Source organism: Lingula anatina, chromosome 9, assembly GCF_051362555.1.
Source record: "Lingula anatina isolate TDL-2025a chromosome 9, LinAna3.0, whole genome shotgun sequence".
In the NCBI taxonomy this organism is placed as follows: domain Eukaryota; kingdom Metazoa; phylum Brachiopoda; class Lingulata; order Lingulida; family Lingulidae; genus Lingula; species Lingula anatina.
The window spans coordinates 12,304,004-12,317,546 of NC_141775.1; the positions used below are offsets into that span (position 1 = coordinate 12,304,004).

The window sequence follows — 13,543 nt, forward strand, 5'->3', positions numbered from 1 at the left end:
CGCTGTAAGGAGATCACTGTTAGTCAACACTGCACTGTAGGTCAACACCACACTGTAGGTCAACAACACACTATACTAGGCCAATGTCACCTTGTAAGTCTTGGTAATACTGAGAGGATTGTGTCTGAGCTCCTACTCAACTAGAGGATCAGAGAGGCGATACCGCCTCCGAATATTGTACCACCAGCTGGAGCAAGCGCATTCGTATAAACCCCCACATACACAAAATAAGGGACATAGCCACCAGTCTTGTGCTTGACAAGCTGTAAAAATGCAATCAACAAGAATTTTCAAAATATGCAAAAAACATATATGACTAAAAATGGTACAATCAAAGTTAAGTTCATCGTAAGGTAGGTCAAAGGTCAATTTCAAGGTCACAGTAAATTGCCAGTATATGAATTCTTATTCAACTTCAATAGTAACTATGGATCTATCTCTGCCAGATTTGGAGATAAAAGGGAACCAAAATTTGCAAAGTTCACTTCATGGTGAAAAGTAGGTCAAAGGTCAATTTCAAGGTCACATTTAGATTGCCAATATATGACTTCCTATTCAAGTTCAATAGTAACTATGGACCTATCTCTGCCAGTTTTGGAGATAAAAGGGAAGCAAAATTTGCAAAGTTCAGTTCATGGTGAAAAGTAGGTCAAAGGTCAATTTCAAGGTCACAGTAAGATTGCCAGTATATGACTTCCTATTCAACTTCAATAGTAACTATGGACCTATCTCTGCCAGTTTTGGAGATATAAGGGACTAAATGTTATAATTTTGGAGTTACCATAATGTGCCATAAATTTCCTACAGAAGAAATTAATTAAAATAAAGAAAAGGTCATTTTGGTCAAAATTCTTGAAATGGGGGTGCTCTGAAGTTCCAGATGTTCAAATTTGATGAAATAATGTCATTTTTGACCACAAGTTGTCTGCTTTGCCAAGCCTTATGTTTTATTTTTCCGGAGTTCAAAATTTATTATCCATTACCGTACTGCACATTTTGCTTTCACCACCAATATGTACTTTTTGATACAGCGTAACTTTGGAGATAAAAGGGAAGCAAAATTTGCAAAGTTCAGTTCATGGTGAAAAGTAGGTCAAAGGTCAATTTCAAGGTCACATTTAGATTGCCAATATATGACTTCCTATTCAAGTTCAATAGTAACTATGGACCTATCTCTGCCAGTTTTGGAGATAAAAGGGAACCAAAATTTGCAAAGTTCACTTCATGGTGAAAAGTAGGTCAAAGGTCAATTTCAAGGTCACATTTAGATTGCCAGTATATGACTTCCTATTCATGTTCAATAGCAACTATGGACCTATCTCTGCCAGTTTTGTTGATAAAAGGGAACCAAAATTTGCAAAGTTCACTTCATGGTGAAAAGTAGGTCAAAGGTCAATTTCAAGGTCACATTTAGATTGCCAGTATATGACTTCCTATTCATGTTCAATAGCAACTATGGACCTATCTCTGCCAGATTTGTTGATAAAAGGGAAGCAAAATTTGCATAGTTCAGTTCATGGTGAAAAGTAGGTCAAAGGTCAATTTCAGGGTCACATTTAGATTGCCAGTATATGACTTCCTATTCAACTTCAATAGTAACTATGGACCTATCTCTGCCAGTTTTGGAGATAAAAGGGAAGCAAAATTTGCAAAGTTCACTTCATGGTGAAAAGTAGGTCAAAGGTCAATTTCAAGGTCACATTTAGATTGCCAGTATATGACTTCCTATTCAACTTCAATAGTAACTATGGACCTATCTCTGCCAGTTTTGGAGATAAAAGGGAACCAAAATTTGCAAAGTTCACTTCATGGTGAAAAGTAGGTCAAAGGTCAATTTCAAGGTCACATTTAGATTGCCAGTATATGACTTCCTATTCAAGTTCAATAGTAACTATGGACCTATCTCTGCCAGTTTTGGAGATAAAAGGAAACCAAAATTTGCAAAGTTCAGTTCATGGTGAAAAGTAGGTCAAAGGTCAATTTTGAGGTCACATTTAGATTGCCAGTATATGACTTCCTATTCAACTTCAATAGTAAATATGGACCTATCTCTGCCAGTTTTGGAGATAAAGGGGAAGCAAAATTTGCAAAGTTCAGTTCATGGTGAAAAGTAGGTCAAAGGTCAATTTTAAGGTCACATTTAGATTGCCAGTATATGACTTCCTAATCAACTTCAATAGTAACTATGGACCTATCTCTGCCAGTTTTGGAGATATAAGGGACTAAATGTTATAATTTTGGAGTTACCATAATGTGCCATAAATTTCGTACAGAAAAAATTAATTAAAATAAAGAAAAGGTCATTTTGGTCAAAATTCTTGAAATGGGAGGTGCTCTGAAGTTCCAGATGTTCAAATTTTATGAAATAATGTCATTTTTGACCACAAGTTGTCTGCTTTGCCAAGCCTTATGTTTTATTTTTCCGGAGTTCAAAATTTATTATCCATTACCGTACTGCACATTTTGCTTTCACCACCAATATGTACTTTTTGATACAGTGTAACTCGAAAACCGTATGGAATACAAAAAAACCGAGACCACCTCCAGTGTTGGGCTTTACATGCTCTACAAAATGCAAAAAAGAATGGGTCTCTAGCAATAACGGTTCCCGAATTAGAGACAGTTTTCAGTTTCGGTATCTTATGGCCGCTACTCCCGTGAAAATGCACCGATTGACCCCAAATTCACGGAGATGAAAGATGACCTGAAGGGTAACACTTTCCAATAATGTTATTGGTTAAGTCTGTGTGGTGTCTGAATAACAGGGCAAATAATTATTTTTTCGTAAAAAAATTCATTTTTTTGAAAATTTTGGCCCGTTTGACCTTGAAATAAAGGTCAAAGGTCAAATCCAAGGGCATATTTGAAATCTACACATATGACTTTTGGAAAGCCGTCTGTAGAAATTTTTCCCATAATTCCTTCCGTAGGGTAGATAATTAGCATTTAATTTTGCCATTTTTAGACAAGGGTGCATTGTAATGAGTGCCACACCTAGACCCCAAAACTGACAAAGCCCAAATTTTACGTGGAACAAGTTGAGATTATAGGTGACCTAAATCCAAGAGATGGGTACAGGGGCCCTTACCGTCTAGGAGGAGAAGCGGTAACGGTAGCCATCCGGCGGAGCCGGCGGAGCCGGCGGAGCCGCAGGAGCCGGCGGAGCCGGCGGAACGATCCGGACGGGACTAAAACCATGTGTACCGCCAGCGCTAACGCTGGTGGTACAATAAACTAAGAGGTTTGCAGCAGCCACATGTGCAGTGTCCTTTCCTCCAAGCTGCAGTGGCAAATAAACTGCTGTCACTAAGGCTCCTGTATCTGCAGCTTTCCAGTCACCTTGGAGTAGTACTCTCAAAACTGAGGGTGTAATATGTGTCCATATGGCAAGGCAGTCACCTGTGGTCACACATGGAATCCTTCCAGCCTGTTATACAACTCAGTAGGTCAGTGTGTCACAGCAATGTCCACTATCCTCTAGTGCCTCTGTGATCTATGATACTGCGTCCTTGGAGAGAATATTAATCCTCAGAGAGAACCCTGCCCATGTGGCACTGAGAGACAGCAGGTTGGTCACACACGGGACACTGTCTCCTAAATGAAGTTCTCCCGCCACCAGTGGAAAGTCAGATTGACCGCCGGTCAGAGACAACAACAGGGTGGGGTCAGTCAAGCCACTTGATAGTCTCAGGTCAGCAAAGCCAGGTATGTGTGGACACAGGTCAGCTGGTATGGGGGACTGGACATAACAGGTGTCTTACGGCCAGAATCAGGTGTTCCTACACAGAGCACACAGCTGTCCTACCATACTAACTAATACCTGGTCATCATCATCATCACTGCATACCACAGATGTAGTATATATGAATAATGTATTCCACAGAGAACAGGTGCCTCTCTTTCTTCACTGGGGCCCTGGCAGTCAGGCGACCCAGGCATGCAATCTGTCACGCATGGAAGCAATATGGAGAGAACTGGTCTTGTGAAAAAGTAGGTCATAGACTGAAATCTACGTGCACCGCTCGCTTGTAACATTTCAGCTCCAACATTTCCATATGTGCCACAGGCTGAGGTTATAAGCGAAGTAATGAGAACCTTTCTTTTTTTAATTTTTTGAACTATGGAGACTAGCTCACTTGATAAATGAACCGGCTTAAAAGAAATAGCTGAATAATGCTGACAAGGTTTTTATGTAATTTTTGGCCATAGAAAACCAGGTGTTGGTTTCATCTTTTATCATTACAACAATAAGTCTAACAGTGATAAAGGCATACTTAGGCCAATTTTGGGACATACATTCTTTAGTAAAATGGGTCCCAGACAGGCCACTTCTTGAGCAATATATTTCTTAACTAGCTAATGCATTAGCCACATGACACACCACGTTTTTAGAGTCCCAACAGGTTGAACAACCAAATTTATCTATTGTTGGCTCAAACAATTCCACTTATGTCCCCCGTCAGTGGTGCATAGAACCTATGGGAAATCTGAACACATCAACTAAGGCTTCGTTCACATGCAATGTCTATTTTCTAAATTGTATTTTCTATTTGCGGTATGTCTTATGATCACGGATGCAATGTCTATTTTCTAAATTCTATTTTCTATTTGCGGTATGTCTTATGATCACGGTCTGTGGCCTGTATATTCCGCGGCGTAATTACTGGCAGCGCGAGCCAGTTACTATGTTACTATAAGTAACTGGCTCGCGCTGCCAGTAATTACGCGGCGGGATATTCAGGGCACAGACCGTGATCATAAGACATACCGCAAATAGAAAATAGAATTTAGAAAATAGACATTGCATGTGAACGAAGCCTAAGTTAATGCCTATCCATGAACATGAGTCATATCACTTTACAATTTCAACAGAAAATCAACAACGACCATTAATAAAATATTCCAAACAAGTGCACCAACAGAACTGTCTTAAGTCTGACTCAATAGTCCAGGTGGATTGTATCAAAATCTGCTTTTCCCACTTTATATCCCTGAATTGAATTATAACTGACACATTTGGCCAGAGAATGGAAACTCACAAAAGTGAGAAAAACATTCCACCATGATACAGTGAATGTTGAGATGGAATGGGACTAAAACCATGAGTACTTCCACACTGACTCAGAATGACAATCATTTAATGTAAAATCAACTGTTTGCCAGTAATGACCAAACAAACACTTATCTACATGTTTCTGTACATTATTCCACAAAATTATAAAAATAAAACAAACTTTTTCAACTGTCAAGAATCCTGTTAAATATTCATACCATCATCATCAGTAACAATACAAATATTGAAACACCACATCTTCATCAACAGTACCAAGTAAAGATTGAAAAAGATATTAAAATTTGTTTTAAAGGTGGCAGCACATATATGGGTACCAAGAAACTCTTCCCAATCTATCTGTTCAAATAAGGAATGTGTCATTTATTTTTTTTATTGTGATTAATTTCATTTCCCAACACAGTCATGTTAGTAAAACCTTTAAAAATATTTTGGAAAACCGAGCATAATCAATTTCATTTTTTTTTCTTTCAGTAGAGGTATAAAATGATAAGACTTAAAAACCGCAAGCTGAAATATGTAAAACATGCCAGAACACAACATAATAAATGCAGATGCGCACACATTATAAAATGTACCAACCTTCATCCGGAACAACTGCTGGTACTGGAGTCTCTTGGACAGCAGTTACTGGTTCCTTGACAACAGATGCAATTTCTTCCCTTTTCACGGCTGGTGCTGCAGCAGGTGCACCTTTACTTGGGGCAGCACCATCAACTGTGCTTTCACCACTAACCGCACTACTATCTCTAGTCCTTTCATCGCCCTCTACAGGGGCACTAGTCCTTTCTGTGCTCAATGGCACATCAACCTCTGTGGCGCTAGACACAGAGACTTCCGCCGTCTTAACCTCACTGGCTCTTTGAGCAGCAGCCACCTCCTTAGTGTCTTTGACGTCTGAGCTAGCTGCAGTGGGGACTGTGACCTGCTGTGGAGACGTTGTGGTCTCCTGAGGCACGTCCTTCTCTTGGAGTGTGTCATCTTCCTCTGGGTTTGTTCCACCTTCGCTGGTGGTGGTGGTGGTGGCCACCGTGGGCTGCTGCACTGCGTCCTCTTGTTTGGTAGGGTCCTCTGGTTCTGCCGTTGCCATGCCAACGTGGTCTGGGTGCCTGGGAACAGGGTGCTGCATGCCGGGCTTTAACGTGGCGGCCACCTGTGCCGCAAACTGGGCTGCAATCTCGTTCTGATTGAGGCCTGCTGGAGGCGGTGTACTCTGGAAGGAATTATGGGAAAAATATTAAATAAATTCTGATGACTTTTAAATGTTTCCCCCCTGCTCCCCCCTCATTTTATTTGGATGAAAAAATCAGTCAATCAGAGATAGAACATAGTCTCCACTGAAAATTCAGAAGAACGAAAGTCTGAAATTATCTCATCATTTGACTGGTTTCCACTTCTCATGCCTACATGATCATCTCATTTTGGAGGAAAAGTGTACACAAAAGAGACAGCCTGCATATTTTTTTCAACGTTAATTTTTCAAAGACCTTGCTATAACAGGGCATAATCTAAAACCAAGTCTCTCTGTTCAAACATAACAAGATGGGCCCATTTCCTGGGTCACTTCATAGTCCAATTTTTGGAATTGTCTTTGCTAGTGCTGCTATTTGGCACCAAGCACAGAAACAATTAAATTTTCTTTCTGAATAGTACATGTCCAGTAAAAAGACTCATAATTCAGAAACTTCTGAACTTACTGAACTAGTTGGTGTGTCCCTGGCACTAGAGCTGTCAGACAGCGGAGGTGTGCCAGACTTCTGAGCGCCGCTGATGTGTGTGATGTCCTCCGTGATGTCCTTGCCCGTGTTCGGGTTCACGATCTGGATGATCCTCTTCTCCCGCTTCTGATACGTTTGCTGCGGAGTCATGGCGGCTGAGGGTTGAGAGGGCGGCCGCGCTGGTTGCTGTAGTGTCATCTGTTGGGGGTTGGAGGGAGGGTAATACACTGGAATAGAAGTATATACAGGGAACTGATAAGAGACCTAATTTACAGTAAAACATGCTTCATTTAGTTTTATGAAGTTAAACACATATTTTATGATTACAAAGTTTTTGCTGGTGATTCCTGTGATATTTTGGGTGACAGGCAAACAGATCAGCTGCACTCATTGTTAAAGATGGTCAAGGATCAAAGACTAACTCAGCTAGTCAACAGTGTCGACTTACTGGTAACACAACCATACAGTATCACAGTGCTAAATACACTTTAGTTCACCAGCCTTGTAGTCTCCTGGTCTTTCAATACACCACTGAGCTCATCACAAAAATTAATTTGATTAGTACATTTTATATATATTTTGATTATATTACTAATATTATCATCATTATCATGTACTCACAAGTGGGTGTAGGTTGTCGTATCTGTGTTTTCTGGAAGAAAGGCGCTGTGGTGGTCTGGGCTGAGCTGTACTCTGATGTGGGCGTGGGCTGACTGGTTTGTCCCGTCTGATAATACGGCTGGGTTGCCACAAACTGACCCTGTTGAGACGTGGTGATGTACTGGGGCCGGATGCCTTGAGGGGCTTGATACTGAAAGTGAAAGTAGGAGTTTGTTAGACTAAAATTTCAACTGACCCTTAAGTATTAATGGTACGCGCAGCAAACTTCTACCTCAACTCAACAGTTAACTTAACTGGCCAACAATTAAAAAAAAAAAAAAAATTCAATATCTGGACTTTCAAAGCCTGTTAGATGGTTACCATGATAATGATACATTCTCCACACTCCCTGATAACAATTCATCTGTTAACAGACACTAAGGCAAGAGGAGGATTTACACAAAAGTAACAACTGAAGTACATGTTTGAACATTTTCATTAAATGAACCCCACACAATGACAGAAATGCCCCCCCCCTCCCCTTTTTTTTTTACTTTCTTAAAAATGCCAGTGTCAAGGCACACAGATCTATATTAGGGTTGAGGTGGCCAAAACTCAAAACTAAAATACCAAGATTTCCACATAAATCTAGCACATTTTCACAATCTTTCATCTTTTGTGGACCCTCACCTGGATGACCATGGGCTGTGGCTGTGGGATATAGGTGCCCTGGCCGGGCTGCTGCATATACATCTGGGGCATGGTGTTGTACGGGTACTGCTGGTTAGGACTAGTGCCGTACTGCGCCTGCATCTGGCGCGTCGCCTGCCCCTGGTTGGGCATGCGCTGAGACATCGTGGGCTGCGGGCTTCGGAAAAACGGCTGTGGAGAGAACGAGAAAACATGGAAGTGTGAGTGAAGTGGTATGATTTTGTACATTTCGATCTCTCTCTCTCAAGTTCACAAGGCTAACATTAATAACAAACAGACATAATACAGTTGTATGCAGAGAGCAAAAATATAATCACCCCACATTATACTTTTGAAAATTTATCAGCACTATTTATATATATATATATATATATATATATATATATATATATATATATATATATATATATATATATATATATATATATATATATCGTAAGAAGTGAATTTTGTTGTTCAATGAACTTAATATCACTGTCTGTAGCCCATTATAAGTCACATAAATAATTCACAAGGCATTATATCTACTCTGAATACATCAATAATAATGAATTCCACATTGATGTGAAGGAAAATAATATAGATCTAAAATTCTGGTTCACCTGTAACTACTGCCAGCATATCTACTTTAACAACAGAACCAATATAATCACACAGTGTCATAATCATCATTTTTTTTTTTTCAGTTTTATCCTGGAGAAAGCAGCAAACAGCTGTAGTAACTTTGAAGATAATACCCTCACGGCTTTTGACAAGTAGAATATCATTCACAGTTTACATTTATCTCATGAAACTATTTCTTCAAACCACACATTTTACTTTCCACGTCACATTTACCTTATTTTTGGGTCAATGACTTAGATTCTAGGGACATAATCCACAAAAACAGCAGTCAGCCATTTCACACATGATGTCCCCGAAATACGACTCACGTGGCCCTATTTCTCCTATACATCCAACAACTTGTGTCTGCCTGTACAGGAGCATATGTGTGAAGTCAAATGCTAATCCCCTCAATAAATAAACCATCTGTGCAGCGTCAGGCGCTCTCTGCATGTGAACTAAGACATCTGTGTAGGAGGAAAGAGGATAATGTCACCACGTCACTGCGCTTCAGCTATGTGACACATGTTCATTTGTCAACAAAGGCCCATTGGCAAGAAATAGGTTGACTGCGGTTTGAAAAGGATGATTTTCAGTTTATTTCAAATTATAAATGTATCTTATTACATATTTATCTACCTACGTATCTTTCTATTCATTTACTTACAAATTTTTCCTAGCTACCTATTTCCTCACAATGTCATTATCAGAAAGATGGACAGCAGTCATTTTATAAAAGACAAAATATGTCAATGTGACCTTCAGCCTCTACTTGGATGGCCTGCCATCTGTTCACATTCACAGTGCCGACGACTGACTTCCATGAACTGATCCCCAGAAGCAGCCAACAGTCAATAGAAAACAAAGCCCAGGACTTCCACCACTGAGAAATATGTTATTACCACTTCTTCAAAGAAAACATAACTTGTGTTGGAAAACATCAAAATGGTACCTAATTTCAAAACGGTCAAAGTCACACTTATATGGTAGAGCAAATCTGGGCAAACCACAATATCGGGATTGCCCCCAACTGTCAATCATCTCGTAAATCATCCATCCACGCTCGTACCTCTCTTCCGCCATTATCACCTTCATCGTCCTGAGGCGTCTGTCGCACATGACAGCTCAGCAAGTGCCCCATGAGGGAGCAAACCAGTCCAGTTACCAGAGGAATAAGGCACCCATGGCCACTGTGTCCTTACACTTGTGCCACGTCTGACAAAACATCTCTTAGTATAGGCACCGAGATCTAAAATATCCCCTAGTTAGATAGGAATCTTAATCAGTACTGGACTTGAGTAATGCTGTACAAACTTTGCGCTTGCTAATTCAGAGGCCAGGGCATTGACGGTAAGATAGCAGCCCCGAGACATGGATTTCTATTCCAATCTTTATCTCTCTCTGCAATACATACAGGTCCTCAAATGTTTTAAGAGAGAGAAGTTTATCATTAAACAGCCAGCAAAAGTCCAATGTTTACCTACACTTGGCTGGTTTGAGTCTTGGCCCATTTACACCCAAATTGTGACAACTTATCTTAGAACAGTGAGAAAACAGTGAATTTGCCAGTGATCCAGGGGATCTTCTGTAAGAAAAATGAGACCACGTTATCACCAATCTTCAATCCCTTGAGATTCAATTATGCTACCTAATAGTGAATTACTGCTGTCAGTCAGTCCAATATGACCACTTGTCTGAACACGGCTCATACACACCTTATATAATTATTGTGTGTTTATAGTTAATATTAACTTGGGTCACATATGCACCAAGTATTTACTTAATGAAAAATTGATATCAAAAATTGACATAAACGCCAAACATATGAAAGCCTGTTGGTATAACCGGGGATATAAAACTGATTTCACAAAGCTTCATAAAAGAGGAATTCACTTTTCAACACCTGTTGTTCTGACAGGGATAACTTTTTCTAATCATCAGCTTTTCTAATCACAGCAAGGATTAAAAGGTGAGTAGGCAGAGCATAGGGTGACCCTGAAATCTCGGCACACCAGAAATATCTCTATCTTTCATAAGCCTTAAAGATTAAACAGGACTTTGTGAAAAGAGGGATATCATCTTAATTATACTTGAAATTAATATACTTTTACTTGAAATTTACATCTTTAATATAATTAAGATGATAAAAAGTTAAAATAAAATGTTACTCCAGTTTACATTTTACCTTTAAGTTTAGAAACTTTAGGAGCACTGTGTATTTTCAGGGTGATGTGGGAGTATTTGTACAGCCTGTGTAATTTCTAAGTGAGATTAACAGTCTTCCTCAATGTTGCTTACTTCAATAATACCTAATACCAGGAAAGGGTGTTGACCTCTGCACTTCTTTCTACATAATTAGTTGAATTATATATGCCAGGCTTTACTTTTTAAGTTTGATAATTTATTAAGTATATAAGCATGCTCTGCATGATAAAACTGGTGAAATTATTTTTAAATTTTCAGCAGTTGATAAAAAAAGTTATAAAATGAACTTTATTTTCGATATAAATTATGATTCATTCAGTTGTGATGTTCATAAGGCAAAAATATCCAATCTAATACTGGACACTCACATGGATGTGCTAAATGTTATGCAGCAGTGTCACTTGTGGTGACAGTTCCCTGAAGATGTCCTTGTCAAAAAAGGGCAAAATGCCAGTCTCCGCATAACCTCTAGCAGACCTACATAAGTGACCAGTATTATATTTAATATTTTTGCCTTCTGAAATATATTTAGAGTAAACTTATTTTCTGTACTTAATTCATCTTTGAAACTATTGTTAAACTGGTCCTTGGTTTGAAAAATCAGGGATAAACACCTGAAAAGATCAGTATGCTGGCTGTGTGTGTGTGTGTGTGTGTAGATACAGGTCACATTGTGTTAGGTGAGATAGGCAGCAATTTCAACACACAGACAGTTGCACCTTCAGGTCACATCTCAGGACATTGTTATTAACACGTACAACCTGGCATGTCCTCTGTTGACTTCTTTGTACGTAATCTTATCAATTTTATTTTTAGTTTCAAAATGATGACTATTTCAAATCCATTTCAACTTCTTGTACTCCAGTCTGTTTTAAATTCAGTGTTTTTGCCCCTTTTTTTCTCAGATCTTTCTGAATTAGATGTGCAATTAAAAGACAAAAAATATCCAGTTAATTCCCACCTCTGACAAACAGCTTTACCAGCCATGTACTCCACTGAAATCTAAATAGTCTCTTGCTCTTTAAACATCAAATTATTTTATGTAAGTCTCAAAATTTACTCATATCTCACATGTCATTTACTCAGTTGGTTAGTGGCTAGCAGATAAAGGTACTGAGGTTGTGCCGCCATACTCCGTTATCTCATATATCTATCAGCATCTCACCTGTCGTATACTCTGTTGGTTGGTGGCTGGCATATAAAGGTACTGAGGTTGTGCCGCCATACTCTTTTGTCTCATATAATCTATCAATATCTCACCTGTCGTATACTCTGTTGGTTAGTGGCTGGCATATAAAGGTACTGGGGTTATGCCGCCATACTCTGTTGTCTCATATAATCTATCAATATCTCACCTGTCGTATACTCTGTTGGTTAGTGGCTGGCATATAAAGGTACTGAGGTTGTGCCGCCATACTCTGTTGTCCCGAGGGGTTGTTCTGTGCCGCCATCTGCTGGGCTGACTGAGGAGCTAGGGGCGGCTTGTTTAGATCATGAGTGGTGGCTCCGGTGGCTGACACTATAGCTGTACGAACCTGCAGGGACAGAAACAAAGATCAGAATGTACTAATCACAACTTTCTCATCCAAGTTGTTTTCCAATTTCTTTCATGTGTTTTCTGTACGGACAGAAACAAATAATGAAATGAACCAATCACAACTTTCTTGTCCAAGTTGTTTTCCATTTTCTTCATCTGTTTTCGAAATTATTTTAGGATGAAATAAATTAACTAACTCCTACTCAGGGATTGAGAAATAATAAGTAACCCATTAGTACAGGAGGTAGGATGGAAGACATGCTGTCAAATGAAAATTATCAGGTGGAAGCTTTTAATTAGCACTTTCTTGATGTAAAGAGCTGTTTGGAAAACACGCAGAAATGAAACTACTTCTGTACTTGACACCTTGCACTGACATAGGAGCATTCACAACCACTTGATCCTCGGACTAACAAGTCCATGGATCAAATACTTGAAAACATGTACCAAGATTAAATTGCTCTGCCCCTGCTGGAAAAGCGTAGGAGGAAGGAAATCAATAACATAATTTAAAGGAGGTTATGCAGATTTCTTTCAAGTTTCCCCATAGTTAGTCCACGTATCAACTGGTTGTGAATGCTACCAATGGCTCTACAAGCAGAAGTGTGCTTCATGGTGGAACAGATGCTGTTGTCTTGACGGGGCCGTAGCAATAGTCCGAAGGTTCAATAGTCAGAAGGTTCATTGGTCCGAATGTTCATTATAGAACCTTCGGACAAATGAACCCTTGATTAAAAAATCGATGAAAATGTAACCACTTTTCGGACCAATGAACCTTCGGACCAATGAACCTTCGGACTATCGAGACGCCCCCGTCTTGACACATGCATATGTGAGTGCATGTGTGAGAATGAGAGACAGGCCGCATTCGAGAGAGAGAGAGAGAGATTGAGAGAGAGAGAGAGAGAGAGAGAGAGAGAGAGATGTGGAGGGGTGACTTACTTGTGGTTGTTCCTGTTGCTGCTGCGTTTGTTGTGGTGGCTGTTGTTGCTGTTGCTGATAGTAGACTTGTTGCTGCACAGGGAATCCAGTTTGCTGGATTGGCTGGTACTCAACTTCTGCTCCTGGGGAAATAATACACCAATTATTCCAGGTCCA

General features: G+C 39.6%; 1 protein-coding gene across 4 annotated transcripts in view; it reads right to left on the bottom strand.

Moving 5' to 3' along the window:
• Window positions 1–13,543, bottom strand: part of LOC106160886 (eukaryotic translation initiation factor 4 gamma 3-like) — a 53,426-nt gene that overhangs the window by 22,006 nt on the left and 17,877 nt on the right. For 2 of the 4 annotated variants that reach the window (XM_086995818.1, XM_086995817.1), the window contains exons 4-9: window positions 13,388–13,509; window positions 12,264–12,443; window positions 8,080–8,271; window positions 7,411–7,600; window positions 6,769–7,016; window positions 5,654–6,284 (exon numbers count right to left, since the gene is read on the bottom strand). In XM_086995818.1, the coding sequence (XP_086851944.1) occupies window positions 5,654–6,284; window positions 6,769–7,016; window positions 7,411–7,600; window positions 8,080–8,271; window positions 12,264–12,443; window positions 13,388–13,509 (1,563 nt within the window). Of the gene's footprint in view, window positions 1–5,653; window positions 6,285–6,768; window positions 7,017–7,410; window positions 7,601–8,079; window positions 8,272–12,073; window positions 12,444–13,387; window positions 13,510–13,543 lie in introns of those variants that run through there. The other 2 variants (XM_086995820.1, XM_086995819.1) reach the window with 2 other exon arrangements.